This window comes from Agelaius tricolor, unplaced genomic scaffold (genome assembly GCF_023055355.1).
Source record: "Agelaius tricolor isolate 1412-34295 unplaced genomic scaffold, bAgeTri1.0.p SCAF_56, whole genome shotgun sequence".
NCBI lineage: Eukaryota > Metazoa > Chordata > Aves > Passeriformes > Icteridae > Agelaius > Agelaius tricolor.
Window position 1 is genome coordinate 441,836 of NW_027269316.1, and position 23,605 is coordinate 465,440.

Consider the following 23,605-nt stretch of genomic DNA (forward strand, 5'->3'; position numbering starts at 1 on the left):
ACAAGTGATGCACAATACAATTGTTCACCATCTGCTGACCTATGCCCAACCTGTCCCCAAGCACTGATTGGTGGCTAATGGCCAACTCCCCCCAGTTTGTATACTGAACATGATGTTCCATGGTATGGAAAATCCCTTTGGCCAGTTCAGGTCAGCTGTCCTGGCTATGCTCCCTCATGGTTTATTGTGCACCTCCTCACTGGCAGAGCATGAGACACTGAAGAAGCCCTTGTCTTAGGGTAAGCACTACTTAGCAACAACCAAAACATCAGTGTGTTATCAACATTATTCTCATACTGAATCCAAACCACAGCACTGTACCAGCTACTGAGAAGAAAATGAAATCTGTCTCACCTGAAACCAGAACTGTATCCACCCCTTATTCCACACTATTTGTGTCATGCCAGGTCTCTGTTACAAATGGAGATGAGAGTTTGGACAAGTCCTGCCTTTGACTCAGATTTCTGGTAGTAGCTCTTTTTGAGGTGGCCTGCACCCCAAATGGTTCTCACTCCCAAGTTCTTAAGAATGGCCAATTAAGTATATTTTAAAATGAATTATTTATTGAATAGACACAATATTAACAGACATAAGACTTTAAACAGACTACTTACTACACAGGATAAAACAAAAAGAACTACTAGTAGATAAAATACAGTGCATGATAAAAGGTATCTATATTACAGCTAGTGAAGAAATAGTACAGGTTAGGAGTCAATGTAGCTTACCACCAAATTGATGATGGAGTACACATAGAATCCTTTCACTCAGTTCCTGGGAAAGTAACCACAAAGTTTGCATCCAAACTTCGGAGAGAAGTCCTACATGTTTCCAGGGTGTGTGTAGGAGACTTCTGACTTTGTGAAAGTTTGTGTAGCTTTTATAGTTTGTAAAGTGAAATGTCTGTCAGTCAGAAATTCCAGCTTAACTCCCTACATCCTGCTCTCAAGGCAAGATGTTTATTGTATCCCATCTGGTGTCAGAGGTAACTCCTTACTGGACAAGCCTGCGTTATCTCCCCAATTCATATGAGGGGGAGAACGCCTGGAGCTATTGCACCAGCTGATGGATAGAACAGATTAGCTCTTCTGTGGTAGGGAGGAAGACTTATGTACATTCAGGTTCCTCAGGTGGTCATGAACCTGATCTTCTCTTACAGTGGGAAGGACTTTGCTCCCCCAGTCCCCATTCTGCTGTCCATCCACTCAAGAGGTGTGGGAAGAGAGGTTGCCATTGAAGACTGAGGCAAAGAAGTTGTCAAGTACCTCAGCCTTTTCATCCATTGTTACCAGTTTACCAGTGTTGTTTATTGGGGAGTTACACATTCTTTGACCTTCCCTTTCTGGTTGACATAACTGTAGAAGCCCTTTCTGTTGTTCTTTGTGTCCTTTGCCAGGTTCAGTTCCAGCTTCACCTTGGTCTTTCTCACCCTATCCCTACACAACTGTACTTTGTCCCAGGTCACCTGTCCTAGCTTCAACTGTCTATGCATTTGCTTCTTTCCCTTTAGTTTGACCAGCAGTTCCCCACTCAGCCATGCTGGTCTCTTGCCTTCCTTGCCTGATTTCTTTTTCCTGGGGATCACTAGCTCTTGCACTCTATGGATGGCTTCTTTAAATGTCTGCCAGGTCTGTTCTACTCCCTTGTGCCTGAGGACAGTCTCCCAGGAGATCCCACTGACTCTCTCCCTGAAGAGCTGTAAGTTTGCCTTCCTAAAGTTCAGGGGCTTAACTGCTCCTTACCTGACCCATATCCCTCAGGACTATGAACTTCACCAGTGCATGATCACTGCAGCCCTGGCTACCTCTAATGTTGATGTCCCCAATAAGCTCAGTTAGACTGATGACCAACGGATCCAGTATTGCATCCCCTCTGGTAGGGCTATTACCTGGCTCAAGAAGTTATACTCCATGCATTACAGGAGTCTCTTGGATTACCTACAGCTTGCTGTGCTACTTTCCCAGCAGATGTTAGTGTCACAGGTAGAGTGGGAGCTTCAGACAAAGTTTATTAGAGAAGCCTTTCCATTGAGTCACAAGGTGCAGAAAGGACCACCTTGCTTTCTAAACTCCTTCTCAGAGAGGAGCCTGAGTGTGGCTGGATCCAATCTTAGCCCCAGACTTTGTCAACGGTTTAAGTCTAAAGAATTATAAAGGTGTAATTGAACCTATGTACAACTTTGTCCTGTGGGATTAAGGATGGCAAACCAGATATATAGATATAGATATATATAAATTAATTATTTATTATGATAAATTATTAGACAAAAAGATCTTAATCAGAATTATTTACTACAGAGTATAGAAGCTAAAACTACTAGTATAGTATAGTGTACTATATTGAAGCAATTATATTAAAACTACCAAACCCACACAATTTTTAAGTAGAGATTGATGTTACTCACCCATACTAACAGCCCTCACCCAAGGGAGGAATCTTCATACACACTCCAAGAAAAGGTGTGTTAGAAGAACCTGCCATTTGAAAGTGGGACTGAACTTTTATAGTATAAAGTGATTGACTGTCAGTTAAATGTCTCCAGGTCAACTGTGCCAGCTTAGTATTTTTAGCTAAGGATACTTTACCATATCTGCTACATCTTCACCTCCATATTAGGATGCTTAACTTTGGGATTGATGAGTCAAACTGACTGTAGCATAATTCAACACCAAAAGCATCATGATATTCCCCCTCTTAGTTCACCACTGATAGCTTTGAAAAATAGGGCATTGTTCAAGATGTTTTACCTGCTCATGGCTGTTCTTCAGAGACAACTCTTCACACTCAATCTGCTTCTTGATGTAGAAGGCAACTCATCTGCCTCTCCTTCTTCCCCCATCTCTTCTGAACAGCCTTTAGCCATAGATAGCCACACTCCAGTCATGGGATTCATCCTACCAAGTTTCAGTAATGGCAACAAGGTCATAACTTTGTAGCAGCACGGTGGCTTCTAATGCCTCCTGTTTGTTGCCCATGCTGTGTACATTGCTGTAGAGGCACCTCAGCTGGGCTTTTAGGTGTGTTGCCTTCGTAGAAGAAGGCCTCTTAATTCGAGATAATTTTCTGGTATTTCCCTGTTGGCTTTTATTAGCTTAGGAGTCCATGGCTCATCCCTGTGAGACTGCAAGTGTGTTCCAGTGTGGCCAGCATACTTCAGAGCCAGCGAGGTCTAGATGCACTACAGCTGGGCTATTGATTTCACCCCCAATACTGTCATGCTGCCCCTTAATTCATCTCTGCTGAGCCCGCTCTTTTCCCCTCTCTCCTGCAAACCTAGTTTAAAGCCCTCTCAATCAGCCCTGCCAACTCACAGACTAGAATCCTTTTGCCTTTGCTAGACAGGTGAACTCCATCTGTTTCCAGCAGGCCTGGTGTTGTATAAACCACCTCTTGATCGAAAAAGACGAAATTCCACCAATGGCACTGATCTTTGAGACACATGTTGACCAGGTGGGTTCTCCTGTTCTTTTTGGCATTCTTCCCTGCTACTGAAGGAATTGAGGAAAACACCACCTGTGCTCCTGTCCCTTCAAGCAGTTGCCCCAATGCTTTGAAGTCCTTTTTGATTGCCCTGGGACTTTTCTCAGCAACCTCATCGCTGCCAACCTGGGCAGCCAGCAGTGGGGAATAATCAGAGGGCTGAATCAGTCCAAGGAGTCTTCTGGTAATATCCTTTATCCAGGCCCCAGGGAGGCAGCAGACTTCCCTGTGGGATGGGTCCAGTTGGCATACCAGGTCCTCGGTTCCCTTCAGAAGGGAGTCACCTACTACAATTACCCTTCTTTCTTTCTTAACAGCCATAGTTGGGATCCGTCTGGTTGACTGGCTTGTTCTGGTCAGCCCCTTAGATAGATCTTCACTATCATCTGCCTGATCCTCGAGTTCAAGAGCTTCATACCTATTCTGTAAGGGCACCTGGGAATGCGAGGGAGGCTGGAAGGGGATTCTTCCACCTCCTGAGCAGAGACCTGTTTCCATTCCCCTCCATTTTTTAGGTCTCCTTCTGCCTGATGGTGAGACGGTCAGGGCTTCTCCAACTCTTGCTGAGCTTCCATCCACTGCATTTTTTTCAGGGATGGAAGGGTGTGACTCCACCAATCTATTTCTCTCTCACACTCCCTGATACTCTTCAGCCCCTCCACTTCCTCTTTAAGCTCTGCCACCAGGCAGAGCAGATCATCCACCTGGTCACACAGCACGTAGGTGTTGTCTCTGCTGTCATCCAATGTTACCAGGAGTACATGAGTATTACTTAAATGGTGCATTGTTTCAAAGGAGAGCATATGCACCTGGTGAAGCTTGAAGTAAAAAACAAAAATGTTGATTGGCAGTACATTACTGAGGTGTAACTATAATTTTATGTAGTGAGGCAAGATTTATGTGGGGTTTTTTCCCTTCTTGGTTGACCTAATTTTTATGAAGTTTCAATATTATTTTTCTTCTGGCATTATTCATATAGAAGTAGATCTGGCAACAGATCACTCTCAAGACAAAAGGACAGACGAAGATCCAGAAGTCCCCTGAAAAAACGGTCTAGATCTAGGGAAAGGTGGGGATCAAGAAGTCGCTCTCATTCTCGGTGAGTTCCATTCCTCAGAAATTATACTGTTCATCTTAGCACATAGTACAAAGTTTTTGAAAAAAATCTAACAAACCTTTTAGGTGATGGCAAAGGGAGGAATCTAAATGCTTTAGCCTGTCCCAAGGCTTTGTTTGTGGAACAAAAGAATAGAAAGTAAGGTTTTTTTGTGCTCAGTGTACAGGTTTTGTCTGTGATATAGTTAATTTTTTTCATAGTAGTTCATATGGTGCCTTCAGGGGTTAAACCACAACCCTGAGGTATCTAAACTTTGATACCAGTCTAGTCTGCATTTATACCAACATCAAGCTGATTGAAAGTAGGTAACTTAATTGTCAGACTTTAACCAATGAATTAGGTATGTTCTGTGTAGCCTGTGCTACAAAAATGGGGATGATGCTTCTTCAACCTTGTCAGCAGTTATACTTTGGATTCAAGCTGAACTTGATCCTGCATTCTGAGAACATGTATAAAGCTTTTGTGCACAAGATTGTCATGCCGGCACGTGTGACCCCGGGACCAGGTCAGCCGGGAGTGTGGTAATAAATAAAAGGATGAGTGCAATGGATTTGCCTGGAAAATAAGAACCTTTAATAATGCACGTAAATAACAAATGTGGAGAAGCCGTGCACAGTACAAGGGGCAAGATCCAAAGACCTAACAATGGGGCAAACAGAACTTTAACTGAGGGGCAGGGCTGAGGGGACAGGATCTAACCAGGGTAGAGAACAAAACTTGACTAAATAAGGAAACTGTAGCAAACCAATCAGAGGGTAGGGTTCAGGACATGGCCTTATATGGAATGGCTTACTTTGCATAAGTATTCCCATCATTCCATGCTCAGTCCATGCTGCTCGCCCTAACTTAACAAGATGTTTCCCCATGGCCTAAGGTTAATGCTTTCTGAGTAAGCCGGTGGGGCCATTCTGCTGTCCATCCCAACCAGACCCACTCCAACGTGAGATTATTTTTTTTGCCTTTGGCTATTTCATATTGGCCATACACTACTGTAAGCATAAATGTATATGTCTATTATGTAACATATTTACATTTCAGCATCCAATACACCTGTATTTTGCCTAGCCCATTAATTTTTAAGTCTGATTATCTAATTATTGAACTGTGAAAATCCAACAAAATAATTCCTTTATCTCCTTGGATGATAATGTAACGTTCTGAAGGGTAAAATAGTGAATATTCACAAAACAAAAGTGACTGTAAAAGTAGCTTAATGAATAGAAGCCTTGGTACTTTTCTTTCTGTTTCATCTCTTTAATTCCTCTGACTCATTTAAAGGGAGCTTCATACTTAAATTGTCCAATTGTTTTCTGAGGAGAAAAGTTTTGTGGGAAATAAAACTGCAGACCTGTGGACCTCAGTGGGAACAGTTAGGAGGTAGGCTACATAGCTGGGCTTCATTGATGGATCCTTTTGACTCTGTTGCGGTTTGGAGCTTCTTGAGATATCTGCTCACTGAAAGGGCCTAATCCAATGAAATCTCTGTGATAAATTACTAGAAGGTGCTTCTTGGGTCATTGTGAAACCCTTTGCTATTGCTGGGACTGTGTGCTGTTTCATCTTAATGATCTTACATTTCGTATGTGAGACATCCAAAGAGGTATTTGCCAAAACCTAATGGGAACCAAAGTCTTCAGGTCACAGACCATGAAACAAACCTACTATTTCTTAGTAGGCAAACACTTGTTCCAATGAAAAAAGGTGGGGGCTGTGCGTATAAATATCCTAGAGGCAGGTCTAGGAGTCATGTGTCTCCTTTGATAGAAAGATGGTTTGGGGTCTCGTGCTTCCAAATAATCCTTTACCAAAATGTAGTCTTTCAGTGTCTTGGTTTGAAAGACAGGTGTCTGCCAAGGAAGGTGGGAACCTTCCATGAAATGGAAAAGTTGACCCCCTTCCCTCCAAATTATTGTAACTTTGAAATTAAGGGGCTTTCAGGCAAAGATATGGGAAAAGGAATAACAGCTCTTTACTAGTATTAATATGTATAACAAGGCAAACGAACAACAATAACTATGGCAGCAACAACAAACAAAACCAGAAACCCAGTAACAGCCTTCTCTCAGCTGTCAAGCACTTTCCCCTTTAGTGTAGTTATGGTCACAGCCAGCAGGGATGCTGCTGGCTCCCAGATGGGCAGGGCAGGTGTGAGGATTCCCTCGCAGCTGCAGGGGGCGCTGTGGCACAAGTTCAGACGCATCTCTCATGTGGTGATGGCAGGCATGCAGATGGTGAAATGGACTGTAGCAGGAACCTTGGAGCAGTGGCTGGGATGGCAGGGCCTGCCTCACTTGGGGGTAGCAAGCAAAATGTAGCAGAGACTCCAGGGCTGTGCCCAAAACTGTGGGGTGTTCAGGTGTCAGGTTACAGTGTAGCAAGAAGTCCTGAAGCAGTGGCAGAGAGCAGCAGTGCTGGGCAGGGGATCACTCCCCATCATAGCTCACTGGCCATGGCTGGTCCCTGGGTCCCCTGGTTCAGGCTGTGCAGGGGGGGGGGGGGGGGGGGCAGCCCCCGGAGGGGAACAGGGTGGTCCTGGGTCCCAGTGTGGCACACACTGGCTCTGGGGTCCCAAACAGCAAAGAAGCAGAGAAGCAAGCCAGTAAGCTCAAGTCACAGTGCCAAAGGGGAAAAAAAAAAAAACGGGCAAAAGCCAAACAGCAACTGTATCTCTCAGAGAGATCCCACCACGTGGCAGTGGAGACCAAATCGCCCCACCAGAAGAGGAAGCAACCACCCCTCACCCCCCAACTTTCACAGGAAATCCTGGGCTGGCTCTCACCCATCTCGATACTCCCAGAGCTGGGGGGGGGGGGGGGGGGGGGCAGCAGTGACCACCCCGGCATGCAAAACAAAAAACAAAACCAAAAGAACCATCCCCGAGACATCCAGCCAAAGCTGTGATCTAACTGTGTGCACTTTTGGGCTCCATAATGTAAAAAAGATATAAACCTATTGGAGAACATCCAAAGGAGGGCTATGAAGATGATGAAGGGTCTAGAGGGGAAGCCATACAAGGAGCAGCTGAGGTCACTTGGCTTGTTTAGCCGAGAGAAGAGGAGACTGAGGGAAGACTTCATCATGATCTACAGTTTGATCACAAAGCGGAGGGGCAGGCACTGATCTTTTTTCTCTGGTGGCCAGTGACAGGACCCAAGGGAACATCATGAAGCTGTCAGGGGAGGTTTAGGTTAGATATTAGGAAAAGGTTCTTCACCCAGAGGGTGGTTGGGCACTGGAACAGTCCCCAGGGAAGTGGTCACAGCACTAAGCCTGTCAGAGTTAGAGAAGCATTTGGACAATGCTCTCAAGCACATGGTTTGGTTCTTGGGGATGGTTCTGTGCAGGGCCAGGAGCTGGATTTTGATAATCCTTGAGGATCTCTTCCAACTCAGCATAATCTATAATTTTATGATTAATTAATTTTTATTTGGCTTGTGTACTAGAACATCCAGTGGATTTTTTTCTCACTGTTTTTATGAACATGTGTCATTCTCCTTATCACAAAGAAGCTGACTTGTTCTGTTACCTTGCTTCTGTTTTTATGGTCTTACTGATTTTTCAATAATTTTCTAATTCATAATGGCATTACAGATAGTTGAATCGTCTTGGTTGAGTTTTTACCTTACATTTACCTTTTGAGGGAATGTGGTGAAATTTTATCACAGTTTTTTGTTTCTGTGTATTGACTGATGTTGGATTTCCAAGCAGTTAAAAGATATTTATGTGAGAGAACACCGTAGAATAAAGACTTCAGTCCAGTCAGTTGTCATTATTCACATGGGTGTGGTTAATCTGCAGTCCATTTTACATGTACACCTATTTAGTAAAGAATGGGTTTACAATTTGTAGACTTTGTCTCACTCCTGATAAAATGTAGAAAATTTATGTATGTATGGTAACATAGCTGTGAGGTGAGAAGACATTCTTTCAAAGTGTGATAATGTTGTGATAATGTCACTTTGACGATCACAGTTTGATTTGATTTTTGCCCCCTCTTCCCCAATTTGGTTTCCAAATTTTTCCTATCTATATAGCCTCTCCCACATGGTGAACAGGGATGACAAATGAAAATTTTGAATAGTTACTATTTTTTAACAGAAACATATATTTTGTCTTGAACAATTAAGGTATGCTAAAGAGTTAGTTGTAATTTTATTGGAAAGTTCAAATATTAATTAATGGATTTGTGTTTGGCTTTTCACAGGGACAAAAAAAGAGACAAAGAAAAGGTCAAGGAAAAAGAAAAGGCCAAAGAAAAGGAGAGAGACCAAGACAAAGAGAAGGAGAGAAACTGGGACAAAGAAAAGGAAAGAGAGCGAGATAAAGAGAGACACAGGGATAAGGACAAGGAGAAGGACCAGGAGAAAGAACGGCATAAAGATCGAGAGAGAGTTAGAGACAAGGATAGGGATAGAGACAGGGACAAGGACAGGGAAAAGAACAAGGAGAAGGAGAAGGAAAAAGACAGAGAAGAGGTAGACCAGAACAAGGAAAAATATGCTGTTATGAAAGAGGGGGAAAAGGATAGAGAGAAGATTAAGGACAAGGAGGGCGAGAAGGACAGAAGGGAAAAAGGGGACAAAGAAAAGGAGAAAGATGAGAAGAAAGAGAAGAAGGAGCAAGAAAGAGAAAAAGAGAGAGATGATAAACAAAAGAAAGAGAAGAGATCCAGAACACCCCTAAGAAGCTATAGCTCTTCAAGAAGATCTCGTAGCTCCAGCAGGTTTGTTTAGAATTTTTTAATGCTTTTTTGGACTTGTCAGTATAGTGATGCACGATGTAAAATGCACATCCTAATTTTTATTTATCAGTATCACCATGCCACTTACCAATTCAATTTGTATTCTTTCTGTTTCTTAGATTTCCCTATAAAATAAAATCCATTCCAAAGAGCTCTATATGATGCTTGTTGGAAAATAGTTTATTTTTGGGCAACTGATACTTGCCTTTCACATTACTGTATAGTATAGTCCTTGAGGACAGTAAGTAGATGGTTCTTATGCCATTTCACTGTGCTGGAGCCATCCAAAACTTATGATAGAGGGACATGAAACACCATCTTTGTCCTAATGAAAGTTTTAGTCACTGGTACATAGTTTCTTAATTACTTACATACTGTACAGTGTTGGTCTGTAACGGAATTTGTTGGGCTTATGAACAGTTGGATGGTAGTATTTGCCACTTGGCCACCTAAAGGATGGCATGCAATGAATTCTCTTGGCTGGATGGCTGAAGAGCAGGAAGCAAGCATGTTATTTGGCTGACTAACCATTCAGAAAGTGAATGTATGTATCTCAGTTGAAAAATAAGGAAACCTTGTTTAGTTGATTAAATGTCCAGATACAAGTACAAATTAACACTTCTTAACCATGCTGATAGTAAACAGGAAAGCAGTCAAGGTTAATCTACCTGTTGTTTTTGCCTGTGAGGGAGGGTAAACTGGGTGGAAGTCTGGGTAAATTCAATCTAGCAAAAGGAGACTGTGAGATTGATTTTAAGCTCTGTAACTGGACTAACTCAAGCATATTCAAAAGCATAGCAGCTAGCTTAAGTTCAGAAGCTTTCCAAATACTTCAGCAATTATGGAGTTCAATAACATCATGTGACAAACTTAGAAAATTTTATGTTACCTTGAGAGAATGAAATGCTGGATGAATTGGGAAAAGTTCTACATATAATAATCACTTCCCTGGACAAAAGCAAAATTTTCATAGCCCTCAAAATTCAGGAGTTTATGGTTCATATAATGCAGAAAAAGCTGTAATGGTTTCTGAACATTCTGTTTGGGTTATATGAAATGTCCATGCTGTTCTGGAGGTTTATGGGCAAAATATTGTGGCTTCTTTAAACATATACAGCTTCCTATTTTAATGCATTAACATTATTTCATGGGTTGACTACTTGCACAGAGTAGAGGTAGTGCTGTTAGTTTTGAAAACGATTTCTGCATGTATGTATCAGGAGTCTTGAATTAGATAATTAATTGTGCTGGACTGACCTAGGTTGAATGCCAGGTGCTCACTAAGCAACTCTATTGCTCCTTCTCCTCAACTGGATGGGGGAGAAAAATACCATGAGTTGATATAAGAAAGGGGAGAGATCACTCACCGATTACCATTATGGGTGTGGTAGGTTGACCTTGGCTGGATGCCATGTGCCCACCAAGGTGCTGTCACTCCTCTTTCTCAGCTGGACAGGGAGAGAGAATAAGATGGAGAACAACTGATAGGTTGAGACAAGGCAGTTTACTAAAGCAAAAGTGAAAGTTGGTGTGTGCACAAGCAAAGAGAAAAAAAAAATTAATTCTCTACTTCCCATTCAGCCACTTCCTGGGAAGCAAGGCATGTGCAGCAGTTGCTCTGGAAGGCTGTCACGGTAAAAAGGGAGATTTCCTCAACCCTTGGTGTGGGGATGCTTAGTATTTAATTTGTCTGTAAGCGCCCCAGGAAAGCTGAGACCCCAGTGCCCAACCAGTCTGTCAGCATCCTGTTAGTTGGACCCTTCACTGAACAGTCCAACTGGATTGAAGGGTGACTCAACTGACTTAGGAAAATACACCAACAGCATAAGGGAGACCCCTCAGCAAGTCTTCCCCTTTATTTATGTTACCCACTGTCAGTGCCTGTGAAGGACTAACACTAACAGTTTATGGAATAACACTATTAATATAAAATTGTGACAGGTTAAGGTTCAAGGATTGTCAGTGATGGTATCTGACTGCAAAAATGTATTCAAAGCAATACACAGACAAGCTCTCATCCCCATTAAAAGTATTCAGCATGCAGAGTATGGTTCTTACCCAATAGGCATCCCTATCTGGAAAAAGACAGGTTCAACCTGTTGACTGATCCCAACAGTTACAATGGAGTCTTCCCTAACTTTTCTCCCATTCTCCACTTACTTTTATATTATTTCTTTATGTTTAGGTGGAGCTTGAGTGACTCTAGTCATACATACATTGTTACTGCTTGGTATAAAATTCTGTTGGTTTGCTTTTAAAGATACAGTAAAAAAAATATAGAGCACATGCCCAGTGAGGTGTGGTGGCACCTTGGAGGTGGGTAACTGTGGGATGGTGGTATGCATTAATATTACAATTAGGCTATAATGAAGCAAGTTCATCTGAGGAGAGCAATTTCAACACAGTTGATGGCTCAGCAGCAGGACATCTTTTCCTATCTCCCCTGGTTGACAGGTGCTACTTGGTTTATCAGCTGCAAAGTACCATTGAGTTCCCCTCCCTTTAAGGATTTCAACAGAGCCTGGCTGCAGTGTGTCCACTCGGTTCCACGTTCCATTCCATCCCCTTTAGCAGGTGCTATGGTTGCGGATTGTGGGTGTGGGGAATTATCATAGAATAGGTCTTGAGCATGCCAACCGCATTCCATCCAGGGAGTGGCAACTGTATTTTAGCCTATAATTTCCATACTGTTTATAACTTCTTTCAGGATGTGAATATAACTTCTCAGTTTCCTCTAATTTTATCCCCAGCCATCTTTCCACAAAGGCAAACATTGTAAATAAGGAATGTTCCCCCTTCTTCCCCATTTTCTTAGCTTTTATATCTGAGCTGATATCATATGATATGGAATATCCCTTTGGTCAATTCAGGTCAGCTGTCCTAGTTGTGTCCCCTCTGTCATGGTTTAGGAATGGTATTTCCCAATTTAGTGTTTCCACTGAAACACTCCAAACCACATGCCACTTCCTCACTCCCCCCTCCCTCCTGCAGCAAGCTGAGAGAAGAACTGAAGGCACAAAAGGCAAAGATCATGTGTCGCAGACATCTTTCATGAAAAATCCTTTCTTAGGATTTTTCCTTGTGAGAAGCTGCGGTTTCAGTAACCAAAGTAAACACTGGTTATCTGCTGCTGTGGAATGCAACAGGTAGACCCATGATTGGTCTCCTGTGGGTGTTTGGATTTCTTGACCACTCATGGCAGAGCTGGCTCTTGCTCTGTCTGAGACACAGATCTTTGTTATTCATTCTTTTCTATTCTTAGCTTAGCTAGCTTCTGAAGAAACCTTTTCCTTTCTATTGCTTTTTAGTATAGTCTAATGTAACATATATCATAAAATAATAAATCAAGCCTTCTGATCATGGAGTCAACATTCTCATCTCTTCTTCATCCTGAAAACCCTTGTGACCACAGTCACAATCATGCATCAAGATAAGAGCAGTTTACTGTAAAGATCAGTGAGATAAGAAAACTAACAGTAGCAGCAACATTAGTAATAGCAATGTACAAGGAGAACACGATTCACTGAATCACTCCCATTACTCACCATGGAACCCAGTAATAGGGGAACCTCCACCCCCAAAAGAGACCTCCTTCCCCCACCCCTGGCAATAAGGTGGTATAAACTAACCGGCCCTCCTGACTACTGCAGAATTTAACCCTATCCTGGCTGGAATCAGGATATTATCCACCCCTTAATCTATACCATATACTCATGCCCAAATCCTACACCTTCTAACTATATACATACATATATATAAAATATATATTATATATATATATATATAATATACACAAGCACAAATATAATTTCCATAGTCAATGGCCGTCCCTCCAAGATGTCTGTTAAGTTAATTTAGTCCATGACTGTGGGTTCTGTCCATCCTAGATGTCTTCTAGGGCAGGAGGGCTGGTGTGCTGTTGGCTGATTGCAGGTTGTATCAGGAACTCACGACTGGTGTATCTGGAGCAGTCCATCCTCATTGTCCATGGTAGTTATAGCATACAGTAGAAGTGTCATTCAGCAACCAGTATTATACAATTCAATATTACCGACTGTTCTCATCCAAAAATCGAATCCCCTTGAGGTACACATCGTGTTTCTCCATCCATCTGCATTACCCACAAGGTACACCCAGATCCTTGAGCAAAAACAATCCCATGGATAGGTTTGTCTTTGCTTGAGGCAAGACTAATCCAAACTGTCTTCTCTAACACATTCCTCATATGCACCACAGGAACTTTAACCCCTTCTACAGTATGTGGAGGTTTTGATTGGGCAGGGCCAGCTTGATTGGTAGAGCCTTGGGTGTTAACTAACCCGGTGGCCTTCACTAGATGTAGATCCCAATGTTTGAAGGTCCCACCACCCATTGCTTTCAATGTGGTTTTTAACAGTCCATTGTACCATTCAATTTTCCCAGGAGTTGGTGCACCATAGGGAATATGATACACCCACTCAATACCATACTCTCTGGCCAAGGTGTCTATGAGGCTATTTTTCAAATGAGTCCCATCATCTGAGTCAATTCTATCTGAGGTGCTATGTCACCACAGGACTTGCTTGTCAAGGTCCAAGATAGTGTTCCGGGCAGTGGCATAAGGCACAGAGTACATCTCCAGCCATCCAATGGCTGTTTCCACCATAGTAAGCACGTAGTGCTTGCCATGATGGGTCTGTGGGAGTGTGATGTAATCAATCTGCCAGGCCTCCCCATATTTATATTTTGACCATTGTCCACCAGGGGCTTTACCTGCTTGGCCTGCTTGATCATAGCTCATGTTTCACAGTTATGGATAACCTGGGAGATAGTGTCCATGGTTAAGTCCACCCCTCGGTCACAAGCTCATCTGTATGTTGCATCTCTTCCCTGATGACCTGAGGTGTCATGGACCCATCAAGCCAGAAATAATTCACCCTTATGCTGCCAGTCCAGATTCACCTGAGATGCTTTAATCTTGGCAGCCTGATCCACCTGTCCATTGTTGCAATGTTCTTCTGTAGCCTTACTCTTGGGTACGTGTGCATCTATATGATGTACATTTACTGCTCTATCCAGGCAGCAGCGTCTTACCACAATTCTGCAGCCCAGATGGGTTTACCTCTCTGCTGACAATTGGTCTTTTTCCATTGATCCAGCCACCCCCACAGAACATTTCCTACCATCCACAAGTCAGTGCAGAGGTAGAATGCTGGCCATTTCTCTTATTCAGTGATATCTAAAGCCAGCTGGACATCTTTCACATCTGCAACCTGACTTGATCCACCTTGTCCCTTAATAGCTTCCACGACTCGATGCATAGGACTCCATATGGCAGCTTTCCATTTTCAATGTATCCCTGCAATATGGCAGGAACCATCATTAAAGAGAGTGTATTGTTTTTCATTTTCTGGCAGCTGATTATATGGTGGTGCCACCTCTGCACATTTTACCTTCTCCTCCTTTTCTGATGATAGTCTGAAATTTTCACTTTTGGGCCAGTTCATGATGACTTCCAAGGTCCCTGGGTGATTGGGGTTTCCTATTTGAGCTCACTGTGTGATCAAAGCAATCCACTTACTCCAGGTAGTATCAGTGGCATGATATGTTGCAGGGACTTTCCCTTTGAGCATCCAGCCTAGCACTGGCAGTCAGGGTGCCAGGAGGAGCTGTGCTTCAGTGTCAATAACTTCTGAAGCAGCTCCAATCCCTTTATAAGCTGCCAGTATCACTTTTTCAGTTGAGGTGTAACAGGCCCTGGATCCTTTGTGTCCTTGATTCCAGAACCCTAGGAGTCATCCTTAAATCTTCTTGGGTACTTTTTGCTAGAGGCTCCAGGAAAGACCAATCTCCACAGATGCAGTGTAGAGCACATTTTTCACATCTTGTCCTGTCCTGACTGGCCCAAGGGCTACTGCATGAAGAATCTTCTGTTTAATTTGTTCAAAAGCTTCTTGTTGTTCAGCACCCAACTTATCAGAAGGTAGAGAGGACTTACAGTCTGACCGTATTCTGAAATATGCATCCTCCAAAAACCCACAGTGACTAGGAAAGCTTGTGTTTCCTTCTTGCTAGTTGGTGGGAACATAGCTGCTATTTTGTTGACCACATCCATTGTAGTCTGATTATGTCCATCTTACCAATTTATTCCTTAAAACTGAATTTCCTGAGCAGGTCCCTTGGCCTTACTCTGCTTTATGGCAAAACTGGACTTCAGCAGAATCTGGAATATCTTCTCCCCTTTCTCAAAAACTTCTTCTGTTGTGTTGCCCCACATGATGATATCATCAATGTGTTACAAGTGTTCTGGAGCCTCACCCTTTTCCAGTGCAGTCTGGATCAGTCCATGGCAAATGGAAGGGCTGTGTTTCCACCCCTGGGGCAATTGATTTCAGGTGTACTGGACACCCTTCCAGGTAAATGCAAACTGTGGCCTGCACTCTGCTGCCAGAATAATGGAGAGAAGCACATTAGTAATGTTGATGGTGGCACCACTTTGCTGCCTTGGACTCCAGTTTAGATTGAAGTTCCAGTATGCCCGGCACAGCATCACTCAGCGGTGGTGTGACTTCGTTCAGGCCACAATAGTGTGTCAGTCTTCACTCTCCACTGGACTTATGCACTGGCCGTAGAGGACTATTAAAGGGTGAGTGAGTCTTGCTGACAACTCCCTGGGTCTCCAGTTCACAAATCATCTCACAGACAGGGGCCATGGAGTCCCAGTTAGTGCGGTATTGCTGACAGTGCACTGTTGTGGTAGGGATCAGTACCTGTTGTTCTTCAACCCTAATCAGTTCCACAGCAGAAGAGTTCTATGAGAGACTAGGCAAGGTATTCAGCTGTTTAATTTCCACTGTCTCCACAGCATCTATCCCAAAATTAAAGTGATGCCCTTTTGGGTCCTTGAAATACTCTCTCCTCAGGTAATCTGTGTGAGGGATGCATGGGGCCTCTGGACCAGTCACAATGGGGTATTTTTGCCATTTGCTCTGTGTCAAGCTCACTTCAGCTTCCAGTACAGTCAGCTGTTGGAATCCCCCTGTCACCCTAGAAATAGAGATAGATTCTGCCCCTAAATATTTTGATGGCATCAGGGTACACTGTGCACCAATGTCAACTGATGCCTTATACTCCTGTGGGTCTGATGTGCCAGGCCATCGGATGCTCACAGTCTAATAGATCCGATTGTCCCTTTCCTCCACCTGGCTGGAGGCAAGGCCCCTCTAGTTCTGGTCATAGTACTCATTGCTCACTTATGGTAAAGATGACTTGGAGGTCCCTTCAAGAGTATCAGAAGTAACATCATCCCTTCTATTCTGTCTGAGGACTTGCTCACTGGAAACTAGAGCGACATTTATCCTTAAAGAATTTCCTGCAGTGGTTGTCCTTTCTCTCAACTCACGTGCATGTGTTGCTAGGACAGAGGTGGGTTTTCCATCCCATTTCCTCATGTCCTCTCCATGGGCACACAGATAAAACCACAGGTTACCTTGTGGTGTGTACCCTCTCTCTCAAGCAGGGGGGTGCTTGCTCCCAATAGCAGACTCTGGTCCATACTGGTGGGGCATGGGACATTTCCTCTCTAACTCTCTCGAGTCTTTCAAATCTGTCTGCTGTCTTGGACAGTCTTTCCACAGCTGAGGTACCACAACCACATGAACAGACCAAGCAACATAGTGACCAGTGGCTCCATATCTAATATAACAAATGCTTGTGGATGCCCCGCTGGACTCCCTACACAAAATCACAGACTTGTTAGGGTTAGAAGGGATCTCTGGAGATTATCTAGTCCAACCCTTCTGCCAAAGCAGGTTGTATTGGATCTGACTGAGATAGAGTTAATTTTTCCTTAGCAGCCTTCACAGTGATGTGCTTAGCATTGGTAGCTGGAAGTGTATTGATAACACACCAGTGTTTTGGCTACTGCTGAGAAGCACTGTCCCTCTAACATTCCTTCTCCCCATCAAGGGGCTGGGAGCGGGCAAGATCCTGGGAGGGGACACAACCAGGCCAGCTGACCCAAATTAACCAAAAGGATATTACATACCATATGATATCAGCTCAGATATAAAAGCTAAGGAAGAGAGGAGGAACAGGGGGGATTCGTTATTCTACATTTGCCTTCCAGAGCAACCACTACACATGCTGAAGCCCTGCTTCCCGGGAAGTGTCTGAACATCACTCGCTGATGAGAAGTAGAGATTAACTTTCCCCTTTGCCTATGCATGCACAAACTTTTGCTTGTTTTTTTCCTTTGCTTTAGTAAACTGCCTTATCTTAACTTACTAGTTGTTTTCCATCTTATTCTCTCCCCTGTTCCACTGGGGAGTGATAGAGCAGCTTACTGGACACCTGACACCCGGCTAAGGTCAAACCACTACAGTCCTTTCAGCGCCCAAATGTGGGATAAGATAAAGGCAGTTATACATATATATATTGCATGCTATAGTAAATGGTAAATAGTAGTTTTCAAGTAGTAAGCTCCTATGAGGGACACGGTGTTTGTCAGCTGCGCTACTTATCACTCTGTTTTGCTGAGTTTGGGAACATGTTAAGACAAACAATGATGAGTGAATACAGCTCCTTCTCCCTGCCCAGGGTGGATGTGAATGATTTTGTACTTCAGACTTTCATGGTCTTTGCTCATCCTAATGTAAGCTGTTTAATGCTATTAATAATATTAGCTAATACTGTTGGTTCACTATGGAATTCATACAATCTGTTATCATCCTGGTATAAGAGAAAACAACCTTTATGTGAAGAGCTATTGAAAATCTGCCCTGTGGAAAAATTTGGTCAGGTTCCTAGGGTAGTTATCACCTCCCATTGCCTGAGACTTTACACCCAAACAGGTAAACAACCGTAATAAACTAACCTGTCAACTGATAGAAGGGTGCCTTGTTTACCCCCATGAAAACCAGCAGCTTCTTGCCCTGTACTAGAGCCTGGCCTGTGCCTACTCAGCCACTGTTCAATACTCTCATAGGACTATAGTTGACACAGGAATCCAAACTGCATTTGAGGACACTAGGGCTGAGACAGGGACTCAAACTACAGCAACTACAGTAATTACCCCTGTAGTGAAAACAAAAAAATGGACAAGGCAAGTTGCAGGCCCATATTACCAATTAGTAAGGGAGGAAGAAGAAGAGGAAGTAACAGTAGGAAAGGAGGGATTAGATCAAGAGGCAGGCCCTTCAACAAATAAATTGAAAGGAGTGAGGCAAATCAAACGGGAAACTGAAGTTACTTGGTGTTGCAGCCTGAATTGCTGCTAGTTAAGTCCAGGGTAAAGAAGTAAAAAGGCCTTTGCATAATATTCACAGATGTTTAATTCAGCCGCCCAGTGAGATGTTCAGAGTTCCCAAAGCCCACACATATATATGGTCTAGGTTACTCAATCCCCAGGGGGTAGGGGGTGAACCTGGTCTCGGGGCAGTACAAAGATGAGGGCCAATCAGGAAATAGGGAGGGAGTGGCTCAGGGACATAGGAACAGGGAAAGGAGCCAGTGGGGCTGAACAGCTTTGAGGGAAGCTTCTTGTGTCCCTCCAACCCAGGGGATGCCCCCCAGGGTCTCCACAACTTGGTTCCTGGCCTCATCAGAACTTTGAGACTTGCAAAACGATTACAGTCGCCAGCAAGGTGAGCGGATTTCTGCCTGGCTGCTTTTGTGCTGAGATAATGGGGCCAACAGTCAGTAGTTAGAAGGTCATGAAGCCCAACAGCTGAGATGCCTTCCTAAGGATCAGAAAACTGAAAGAGGAACTGGAAAGGAAGGAGCAATTTGCAGACTCGGGAAATGGCTTGTCTCAAGCATGAGGGCAAGATATCCATTTAAGGAAGATCTTGTGAGCTCCCCAGCCAAGTGGACCACTACAGACAAAGGTATCCAGTACTTAAGAGAAGTAGCAGTGCTGGAAATCATCTATAGTGATCTAAAAAGTGACAGAGTCCCTAAAGATCCAGAGGATGTCCCTTGCACAATGTCCATGTGGAGGAAGGTGGTTCAAAGCATCCCTGCATCATATTCCAGCAGCTTGGTATCATTGTATTATCCACAAATGGATACACCAGCTGTAGAGATGGCATCTTCCTGGCTCTGAAATGTAGAAGAAACACTGGATACTTCCTCATCCCTACAAGCCAGCACCCCAGCTTTTAGGGGCAGCCCAAGAGATTGGTCCTCTCCTGCTCTGGTCAGAGGGAAGTCCCAAGCTCAGGCAATGAGGCCAACTCTGGTTCTTTCTGTGTGACCAGAGAGAGGGCGTGAGGAAGTGGGATGGTGAACCCACCTTTAAGCTGGAAGGCCATGTCTGTGAACTGAGAGGGAAGAGAGCTGTTAAGAAAGGGTCATCCAAATTGACTCTGTGTCATTACTGCAGAGACACAAGAAAGCAATCAGCGATCTCCCAGACATAAAAGAACTGAAATCACTTCCATTAACCCTGGTGAGGACACTTCTGATCTGGCATCCCAAAGGTCAGACAGTGAATACTCTGACCAGGAACAGAGGGTCCTTGCCTTCAGCCAGGAGGAGGAAAGGGATGACTGGGTATACTGGACTGTGTGTATTTAATGGCCTGGCACATCAGATCCCCAGAAGTATAAAGCTTTAGTAGATACCGGTGCACAGTGCACACTGACGCCATCAAGGCAGAACAGTGTGGAATCCATCTGCATCTCTGGAGTGACAGGGGGAGGCCAGGAGTTGTCTGTATTAGAGGCTGAGGTGAGTTTAACAGGACAAATGGGAAAAGCATACCATTGTGACTGGCCCAGAGGCACCTTGTATCTTTGGCATTGACTACCTCAGGAGAAGGTACTTCAAGGATCCAAAAGGGTATCAATGGGCTTTTGGTATAGCTGTGAATACAGAAAAATCAAACAGTTATCCACCCTGCCTGACCTCTCCGAAGATCCCTTCATCATGGGATTGCTGCAGGTTGAAGATGAGCAAATACCAATTGCTACCAGGACAGTGCATCGGCGGCAATATTGCACCAACTGAGACTCTTAAACTCCCACCCAGAGCCAAGGAGTGATCAGCAGGACCCACTCACCCATTAACAGCCCCATATGGCCAGTGTGAAAGTTTAATGTGGAATGGAGGCTGATAGTGGAGTATTGTGGCCTCAATGAAGTCACACCACCTCTGAGTGCTGTCGTTCCAGACATGTTTGAACTTCAGTATGAGCTGGAATCAAAAGCAGCCAAATGGTGCCACAACTGATATCGCTAATGCATTTTTCCCAATCCCTTTGGCGGAAGAGTGCAGGCCACAGTTTGCTTTCACTTGGAGGGGAATCCAATACACCTGGAACCAACTGCCCCAGGGGTGGAAACACAGCCCCACAATCTGCTGTGAATTGATATAGACTGCACTGGAAGAGTGTCACCTAGAGCAGGTTACACAGAAATGTGTCCAGGTGAGTTTTGAATGTCTCCTGAGAGGGAGAATCCACAACCTCCCTGGGCAACCTGTTCCAGTGCTCTGCCACCCACAACATAAAGAAGTTCTTCCTCATGTTGAGATGGAACTATTTGTGTTTTAGTTTATGGCCATTGCTCCTGGTTCTGTCACTGGGCACCACTGAAAAGACTCTGGCACCATTCTCTTGGCACCCACCTTTGAGATATTTATATGTAGTGATCATATCCTCTCTGAGCCTTCTCTAGACTAAAGAGGCCCATCTCCCACAGTGTTTCCACATAAGAGAGATGCTCCAGACCCCCCCATCATCTTAGTGTCCCTCCACTGAACCCTTTCCAGTAACTCCTTGTCTTTCTTGTACTGAGGAGCCCAGAACTGGACACACAACTCCAGATGTGGCCTCAGTAGGGCCAAATAGAGGGGGAGGATCACCTCCCTCAACCTGCTGACCACACTCTTCCCAATGCACCCCAGCATATCATTGGCCCTCCTGGCCACAAGGGCACACTGCTGGCTCATGGTCAACTTGTCATGCACCAAGACTTCCAGGTCCTTCTCCACAGAGCTGCTCTCTAGTAGGTCAGCCCCAGCCTATACTGGTCCTTGGGGTTATTCCTCCCCAGGTGCAGGACCCTACACTTAGTCTTGTTGAACCTCATTAGGTTTCTGTCTGCCCAACTCTCCAGCCTATCAAGGTCCTGATGAATGGCAACACAGCCTTAAGGTGTATCAGCCACTCCCCCCAGTTTAGTATTATCAGCAAACTTACTGAGGGTACATTCTATCCCTTTGTCCAGGTTGTTGATAAGCAAGTTTTTTGTGTTTTTTACACACCCCACTCTCATATGATTTTGTTCCTGGCTCAACCCCAGTTTTCCCATAGCAGTCTCAGACATCTGATTCCTTAATTTATTCATGGTGCAGTAACACAGAAACAGCTCAAGCTGGTGCCTTCTAGGAGGGACCCTGAATAACTGAATCCCTGGGCTTTTATATCCTTCCAGTCTATCTGTACAATAGTCTGGGGTCTTCCTCCTGAGTCCTCAGTTCCTGCTGTGTCTCTGAGTGTCCGATCACCTGGCTGGTGCTACAGGTCCCTGTGCCCTTTGTTGTGCAAAAGGTCAGTGCCAGTTCACACCCTCTTCCTGGGGCTCACACTATTTCCCACCACCCAGAGTTTAATCTGCAGCTCGCACTGCATCTTCACACTGAGCTACCTGCACAGAATGTATTACTCAACACTCACGAGAGTGGAGTAGAGGGGGTCTTATTCCACACTACCATCATTCTTCCAAGTACTACTAGTTGGAGACAGGTGTTGTGAAATGTCTTGGTGTCAGAGCTTCTGTCTCAGAATTCAAAAAATTCTAAAACCGCTAGACCTAATGTTGGTCTAAGGCAAATCTTGGAGTGATTTCTAGTGAACTTTATTTAAATCAACAGGAAGTTGGTTCCTGTCATTACCCTGAGGAATTTTTCCTTTGAGACAAGAATGTTAGTTCTGTGTATGATTTAGAGTCACAAAATCAGTATCAAATTTTTCAAACTATTTTTCCTTAAATTTTGCTGTATTAGTGTTCCTTAAGAGTGTGAATAAAAACAGGCACACAAAAATCTTTTTATAGACAAATGTAGCATAGAGGTAGGAATGGTGTCAGACACAGCTGTAGTTCTTCAACTTGAAATATGAAAAACAGAAACTGAAAATTAGATTCAATGAATAAACAGTTTCTAGTTGAAACATAATTACTAGGGTGCTTACTTGGTTGCTCACAGATATGTATGCAGGAAAACAAAATAAAGGGTATGTACTCAATGTAGACCAAGTGGGAACACTGTCAGAACAATATATTAATTTCCAATGTCCCCATTTGAAAAAAGGTGGTGATAAATGTAAGGCTGTTCAAAATGAGGTGCATGTTAACCAGTGAACAGCTGATCAATGATTGTGGACGTTCTTTCCATGATTTTGAGGCCACTTTATATCTTTGTTTACCAAAAATTTAATCAAACTTAAGAACTTGCTGAAAAAAATAGTTATGAACTTTTGTCCTGTGCAACATCAGGTAGATCAAGCTAGATGATACTGTCAGAGTATGAATCCAAATAGTGATACTAAGTATATCTTAATTTATGCTTTTGTAATTTATCTAATAACTGTTGTTTTCTTGGCCTTCCTAAATATTAAAGAAAATCAGTGGTGTCACGATCCGTCTGTACAAATGGGGTTCGTGATGGTTCGTGGATTGATCTCAGGGTGCAAAAAGAACCGACACGGAACAAGGGGGTTTGCAGTGATAATCAAAAGAAATCCACCTTTATTGAATGACCACAGCAAAATGCGATAGAGAGATTAAGGGAGAGAAAAAGATAGAGAAAGAGAGAGAAAAGAGAGAGAGAAAGAGGGGGATAGAGCTACCAAACGTAGAGACGAAGTCCTTTGGTCCAGTCCAGTCGAGGATCCGCCTGTTACGTCAGGGAGATCTCAAAATCTCTAGCTAATTCAGAGGTTTTTAATATGATAATTCTATTGAAAATTGTGAGGGGTGGGGAAACAGATACAATAAGGAATAGATGTAACAGGTAGTCTATGTTCTCAGCAGTAAACAAGAGCCATTGTTTTCATGGTCCAGTGGTCACAACCTGCAGGCAAACATCTCACTTTGGTCAGCTTGCCTCCCCCCACACACCTCCCCCGGGTTAGGGGTTTCAGTTCCAGTCCTTGGAAGGAGGAGAGGGGCCTTTTCACATAGGGGTTTCATGTCTCAGTCCTTGATGGAGAAGCTTCTTATATCTCAGTTTGTCTGTCACGGTGGTTGCAAACAAGTGAGAGGGGTCTTCTGCAGGGGACCACC

The 23,605-nt window shown here is 43.8% G+C and overlaps 1 protein-coding gene across 3 annotated transcripts in view; it reads left to right on the forward strand.

Moving 5' to 3' along the window:
• The window catches only part of LOC139604871 (splicing regulatory glutamine/lysine-rich protein 1-like), a 71,489-nt gene that overhangs the window by 41,631 nt on the left and 6,253 nt on the right, over positions 1-23,605 (forward strand). For all 3 annotated transcript variants that reach the window (XM_071456186.1, XM_071456187.1, XM_071456188.1), the window contains exons 8-9: positions 4,460-4,579; positions 8,802-9,320. In XM_071456186.1, the coding sequence (XP_071312287.1) occupies positions 4,460-4,579; positions 8,802-9,320 (639 nt within the window). The remainder of the gene's footprint in view (positions 1-4,459; positions 4,580-8,801; positions 9,321-23,605) is intronic.